At 36.4% G+C, this 7310-nt stretch overlaps 1 protein-coding gene across 1 annotated transcript; it reads left to right on the plus strand.

The window, feature by feature from the left end:
* The first annotated feature begins 1132 nt into the window (after positions 1-1132).
* LOC140156392 (EEF1A lysine methyltransferase 4-like) lies at positions 1133-6529 on the plus strand. The gene is made up of 3 exons (XM_072179350.1): positions 1133-1366; positions 4266-4549; positions 5867-6529. The coding sequence occupies exons 1-3, from the start codon at positions 1207-1209 to the stop codon at positions 6167-6169; spliced, it is 747 nt and encodes a 248-aa protein (XP_072035451.1). The 5' UTR covers positions 1133-1206; the 3' UTR covers positions 6170-6529.
* Positions 6530-7310: the final 781 nt, after the last annotated feature.

Raw genomic sequence — 7310 nt, forward strand, 5'->3', positions numbered from 1 at the left:
TTTTTTCGCGCGCTTCGCACGCAATAAATTGTATCATTACCTAATTATGTTGCCAAATGGTGCTGGATTCACTACTTCCAAGAAATTCCAACCCCATCCCCCCAATGTCAAAAAGAAATCTACGTCACTGAAAGGTTCCATCTTTAGAGCCCTAAAATTTTCACCCCCCAGTGGCGTAACTAAGTTTGGTAGCGCCTGGCGCAAGAAACTAAATTTGTGCCCCTACACCCCCCCTCCGAGAATATCTTTGACGCGGACAATTTTTAAAACATTTGCGCGCGGGGTGCGCGAAATTTTGAACAAATAAGGCCTACCACTAATTAATTTTGGTTACTAGTAGTCCTAGTTGAATATCGGTCTTAAAATGTTCTTTCAATTGATTTTGTGCTGAAATGCGACTGAAAATGTTGACTTTCATCGCTTTGAGGGGCGCAGAATCGATGCTGAATTGGTCAATTTGGCGCCCCCCTAAGGGTAGCGCCGGGGCACGTTGCCCCCTCTGCCCCCAGTAGTTACGCCACTGCCCCCCCCCCCCACGTTTATGATGAAGATGGGCAATTTTGTTAAAATTGTAAAATCCAAAATGTCTGTGAAGGATAAAACAACATAACGATATCAAATGTATAGAACCCGTGGTAAAATGATTAAATAGGCATATATGTTTGGTCTTCTCTCAACAAAAATGAGTTACAGCGTAGCAAACACTTTGCTTCAAACTAAATTTTTTAGGGGGGGGGGGGTCAATTTCAGGGGGAAAATCAACCAATTTTGATGAGGATATCCGATTCATTTTGAAGAGAAATCTGTTCATTTTGAAGGGAAATCTATTATATCCACATCTGAATAGTTTTCCATATCAAATTTGAAAAGTTTCTATTCAGATCGTTAGCCTCACTGCAAAAACAAGTGTTTATATTTAAACACCATATTGTGTTTATCAGAGCAACACTTAATAAACACATAATTCATGTTAATGGTCTAACACTAATGTTAATTTTTCTAACACTGATGTTCATACATTAACACTTGGTGTTATATTACAAACATTATGTCCTATACAACTGGCATGGAGCTTGTCCTTTTTAAGGACACTTCTTGTTGAAGGCGTGTACTGTTTTTAAAGGTCAAAACGATGTAAACAAAAACACGTCACTCGTCCCACATGGCTGACTCGTTTGGTTCTCGAATACACATTTCGTACACAGAATGGACAGTCAGATGCCTCAAAATAACGCCGAATATGGTGGTGTTGAGTATTGGGATGATCGTTATGAATCAGAGGAGAGTTATGACTGGTTAGCGAGTGTCAAATTTACTGATCTTATTATGCAATATCTGAAGACAACTCATCGAATTCTTATACTCGGTTAGTACATGGTTTAGTAAGCTTACCGCAAGTTACATAGTAGTACAGGGAACCCGACGGTAGTACATTGTAGCTCTGCACAACGGTAAATCATGAAATAGGGCAGTACCAAAAAATGCGATAAATGATGTGTCTGTTTTGCCCGTTTTTTAAAGCTTGTGTTGCGAACTACATAGTTATGATAGTAGATTCAATCATGCTGATGTTTCACCATTGACTGTTCATCAACAACGATGCGTCCGCATCGTCTACTTCGCGAGGGCAGCTTTAGCTGCTCGAGGGAGGTAAACCATGCAGATGTGCAGGACTCGAGTTGTTAAACGGTGATGAACAACGGTGAAACATGATTTGATTGAATCCCTTTCAACAACGAAAACAAGCTAAAGACCGTATAATTCAAAGGATTATTTCATGAGGAATGTCAATTAATCATTGCTACTCAGCCTTACAAAAAGATCGGCGGTGATTTCAGCAATAAAACTACAGAATAAAGCGGCATTGTTTAGGCCCCGAACAATCAATTTTGAGTTTCCCGTCACATAATTTTTGAAAACAAGTGAGGTAACTTTTTCATTATTCATTATTTTCGTGACTTTCATTATATGACAAAATGCGAGTGTAAAACACGTTGTTATTTACCGCTCACTCACTCAAAGGATGTTTAACCAAAGATATAAACTTGCAAAGAGGTTGCATGGTCAAAATTGATACCAATTCCTTTCTTTTTACTGTTATTTTTCTTATTTATTTATAAATTTTGTGTGATTTAAGTACAAATTATCCAGTTGACGTTGACATGCGATATCGTCCACTGCATGACAGTATGACCACTGTCGCATATCTTAATTGATATACATGTACATGACAAATCTTAAATACAAACATCAGCAAAGTCCCATCAAATTGAAATCAAAATACGAAACAATTGCAATTCATGAATTGGTAAGTTTTTACAACTCCATATCGAATCTTGCGCCAACAAAATTAAAGGGAAACCCCACAGCGTGTTTTGTTGATGTTGAATACCGCATAGTTCTTGCAGCAATGTCATAAACACAACGGAGTTGAAATATATAATTTTTTTTCTCTTTTTGTATATTAAATTAAATTTAAAACTATGTCGATTACTATTTAAAAATAAATAATTGATCAATCGGGACAACAAATATAAAATTAACAGTATTAAAATATTTCTTTAATTACCACAAACAACGATATTGTGCAAAGTCACAAACAGCACTGTAGAATAAAATATCAGACATTGAAAAATATTTTTGTTCGACCGCATATTTCGTGCAACAGTGTCACAATAGAGCAGAGCTGAAATATATAAATTTTGCCATTTTTGTACAGTAAAATTATTGTAAAACGATACCAAGTACTATTTTAAAATATATGATTGATATTTATGAAAAGAAATCCAAAAATAACAGAATCAATATATTTTTTAAAAATTCGCACAAACATCACTATTCATTGTGCGATTTCGCGAACAGCACTGTAGAATCATTGATCTGCCAATGACAGCATTAGTATGTCAGTCCAGTATATGATACGCACGTGGAAAAGGACTGCGACGTCAACATATTTACAAAGCGTTGCGAACCGGGCCTACAGGATCTAGGCTATCACTATCAGACGCCAATCCCGGGCGCTAATCAACCGCCGCATAATGCGTTTACTGCGATAGCGTAAATCGATGTTTTGAATTTGATTTTCCACTAAAATGCATGTGTTTTGCAAAATGATAAGTTTTTATTTTTCGAAAATCGCAAAAATGAATTCAAGTGCGGGCCCGAAAATGAAGTGCGGGCGGGCGACGGGAAACTCAAAATCGACTTTGCCAGGCCTTAGCCGCCAGCTCCAAAAGATACAGAATTCAACTTCTAAGTGTGTATGCGCACACAAGTTCCAGGCATGACAAATTTACGCGTTCACGCGTAACGCATATTCGCGGTTGCGTTCGCGTAGACGCTAAATTGTATAAGTGTGGATTCATCACAGATTAACAACGCTTGACTCCTGTAGGCTATACAAAGGTATAGGAAGAGTTGTTGAAAGACATAGTAGAACCGTCTACCGGGGTGGGGTGGTGATATTATTTTTATTGATAAACATTTGCAAAGGGACTACAAAGTCAGAGGCAAGGTTCATATTGATCGGATATAAGTATTTATTTCGGCAATAATAGCTTTATTGCGGCAATTGTGGGAAATTCATTGGATGGTTTTATTTTGGGCCGAGCTACCAAGCACAGAAGTGGCATCGTGTGGGCATGTGATTCCAAAATGCTCTGCATAAACACGCACGCACACCCAGAAGTCATTGTAGCGCGTATCTGTGACAAAACCCCTGATATGACGGTAATGAATGACAATAATAACTTTGCCCCATCTATTTTGAGTTCATTGTGTGAAATTGTCGGATTTTGTTTTGGGCTTTGGAAAAATCCCTCTGCCCAAAACAAAACACAGTGATTTCAAAAAGTAGATGGTACGTAGTTATTATTGTCACAACCAGGCAATCAATTTCTTTTGATTGGATCACAGGCTTCGCGTATATACATGAGGTTATGAATACAGTAGTATTTATTAGTAATAGAATTAGTATTTAGTATATCGTGCTGGGATATTTAGTCAATACAATCTGTAAATAAACAGAGGTCCTCAAAAGTAAAGGTCATTTGGAAGTCAAATTGTAAATTCTCTGATTTGACTAAACATTGGTGGAAATAACTGAGGATGAGAATAGAAATCAACAACTTGCACAAAACTTTTTGTGTAATTATTTTTGAGTTCCAAGTCAAATTTTTGAGTTTGAATTCATTCAAGCATTGCTTTTATGGTATTGGTGGTAACAAAATTTAATACTTGTACTCAAAACTTGTATTTTATCCTAGGTTGTGGCAATAGCAAGATGAGTGAAGAGTTGTACAACAAAGGTTATGTACACATCACAAACATAGATTACTCACAGGTGTGCACCAACAAAATGGTTGCCAAACATGAACACTGCCCTCACATGACATGGGAGTTTATGGACATGCGCAATTTGGATTATGCAAATGAGATGTTTGATGTTGTTTTGGAAAAAGCTACACTGGATGTCTTAATGGTGGAAGAAAAACATCCACATAATTTATCACAGGAATGCTTGGACAACATGGACAAAGTTCTATCAGAGGTATGAACCTTTTCTCAGGCTGAGTTCACATGAGTATACTGTATATGGTATACAATAATTAAAAAATATGCTCATTCGATCAGGCTGAGTTCACATAGTATACTCCTATGTAAACTCAGCCTGATCGAATGAGTGTATACTATAGCGAATACCGTATGCAATGCATTATATTCCTACATGTATGCGAACTCATCAGCCTAATGAAAGATAATATTGGATGAAAAGAAAAAGTACATTCATGAGAATCATTCACATTTTTTAGCAGTTTCTAGCTGTTTCAGGCTTTTAAAGTGGTACTTAGTGGCATATCTGCTATACTGTTTTAGTTACCCCAGCTACACATGTATGCTGATATGCTCTCTATGCACCATCGAAGTGGTTACGTAATTATATTGGTTACCGGATCACGCTATTTTAGTATGCCTTCGAGTGTCATATACTTTGTGTGGTGATTGTTTCGATCGTGGTTCAATACTCAGGCGCATGATCCAATTGACATGGTAACATTACATAACTTCGCTGGCGAATAAGCCTTCTATGAAACATGTATAACACTGCCCAGTGGAGCATCACAGTTTTCAGATGAGTGCAGTTCTTGTTCTTAACTTGTATCATTGTTAAATGAGTTGATACTGAAATTTCAAAAAGTGGCTATGAAGGAGACTACTCCCCATTCCAGATAAATACAGCACTAATTTTTTGGGATTAAAAAAATATGATCAAGTTCTGCAAAATAAAACATAGCTAAATCCTTATCCTTTAGTTAGTCCTAACTGGCAATGAAAGTAAAATTTTAATATTTGGCCAATTTCTTGAAAAAGAGCCAAAAACATGCATTTTGGCATGTTTTCTGACAATCGAGTCACAAGAATCAAAGACTTGTAACAAGTCTAAGCATTCAAAATCTAGAGTAGATGCTGCAATTTTGCTCTAATTCCCACTTTTTTATGTTACTATAATTAAATAATTGGTTATAAAAATGAAACATGTCTTTTCCAAAAACTAGAATGCATAAACTGAAATTAGTCTTAGTACAAGTCTTTAGGCTTGATTGTTACAGCATACTGAAAAACACCCTAAAACGCATGTTTTAGCCCTTAATTCCAAAAATTGGCCAAATATTAACTTTTTTCTTTTATTGCCAGTTAGGACTAACTAAAGGATTAGGATTTAGCTATGTTTCATTTGGCAAAACAGGATAATATTTTTTTATCCCAAAAAATTAGTGCTGTATTTTTCTGGAATAGGGAGTACATTTCGCTACCCCTGCATAGAAAATTCTTATAAAATTCATATTATTTCCTATTCATTTTGCAGGTTTCCAGAGTCTTATCTCCAGAAGGCATCTTCATCTCTTTCACATTTGCACAGCCTTACTTTAGAAAACCTCTGTATGCAAGGTCAAAGTTCAACTGGTCTGTAAACCACAGGACATTTGGTGAAACATTCCATTATTTTTTGTACATTATGCAGAAAGGACAAAGTTTGAGCCCAGAGGACTTGGCAAAAGAAAAATTGCGGACTAGTTTACCACAGGAGAATGACAAATTGCAACGTAACTTTGGTGATGTTAACGAAGTACCGGAAGATGAAAACTATTTGCTAAATATTGATTTATGATAGTGGTTAGATCAGGGCTCAAAATATACGGGGGCCCAAGGGTGATGGAGATGTTTAGCCTTGTGACGTTTGTGTGGGAGTACCTATATACTTTTCAGTCTTAGATACTGAAATTGAGATTTTAGTTTAAACATATTTGTTGTTTTATATACCGGTAGTGAAAGTAGTAAAATATCCATATATTTTTAAAAGAAAATGGCTAATTTTATTTAAAAATGGTGTCAAATCACTACTCAGCAGGTTATGTGCAATCTTCTCTCTTTTCAACCAAATTTTCTGTTTAATTATGATTACTTCAAACTATAGATTTGATTACCACATTTCCTTACATCCCTGAATCATGCAAGCATAAGATCAGTGCTATAGAGTCATTCCATGTCAAATCAACCAATTTGCTGAAAATCTTGGCAGGTCACCCCCTCAGATTTTGCTGAAAATCATTTCTAGCATACCTCTATGCCAATAATGAACACATGGAAAAAATTAGCGCTCAACTCCAAGCGGTTTCAAAGATACGGCTTGTCAAAATTTCACCCAGCCCCCCCTTTTTTGCTCTCGCGAGTCGCGTCGTTGAATTTGTTGCATTTTGGAACACTCATATTTTGACTTTAGGAAAAAGATATTAAGCTGAAAATTGCTACCTAGAGTGACTTTCACCCAAATAAGCAGAATCTGGCATTAAAAACAGTGTAGTACTTCCACTTTAAAAGTTATGGGTCTTTCAAAACCCCTTTTCGTTTTGTCATATTTCACAGTGTTCAGTTTCCAGACCCCACTCGTACTCTTAAATAGATATCAGAGAATGTTCAAACTTCATAAAAATGCTTAATAGGCCAATTTCTTTCCCCTGAAACAAACAACAGACCACTGATACCTTTAATTAAATTGTGGCTGGGACCCAAAGTTTGCTTCGTAGAATGAAATCCTGAAAACACCGCCCCCACCGGTTGACCTTTGACCCCGCAGATGAATTCCAACAAACTTGAAACTTACACCATGAATACTTAAACACTTATTCTACATCTGTACCAAATCTTAGCTTTGTAACTCCACTTTTCAAAATTCACAAATTTCACACTTTTTTTACAGAGATTAGCCAGCATCCTATATCAACGTGTGTAAAATTTGGCAAAATACCCAA

This window comes from Amphiura filiformis, chromosome 7 (genome assembly GCF_039555335.1).
Source record: "Amphiura filiformis chromosome 7, Afil_fr2py, whole genome shotgun sequence".
NCBI classification, from domain to species: domain Eukaryota; kingdom Metazoa; phylum Echinodermata; class Ophiuroidea; order Amphilepidida; family Amphiuridae; genus Amphiura; species Amphiura filiformis.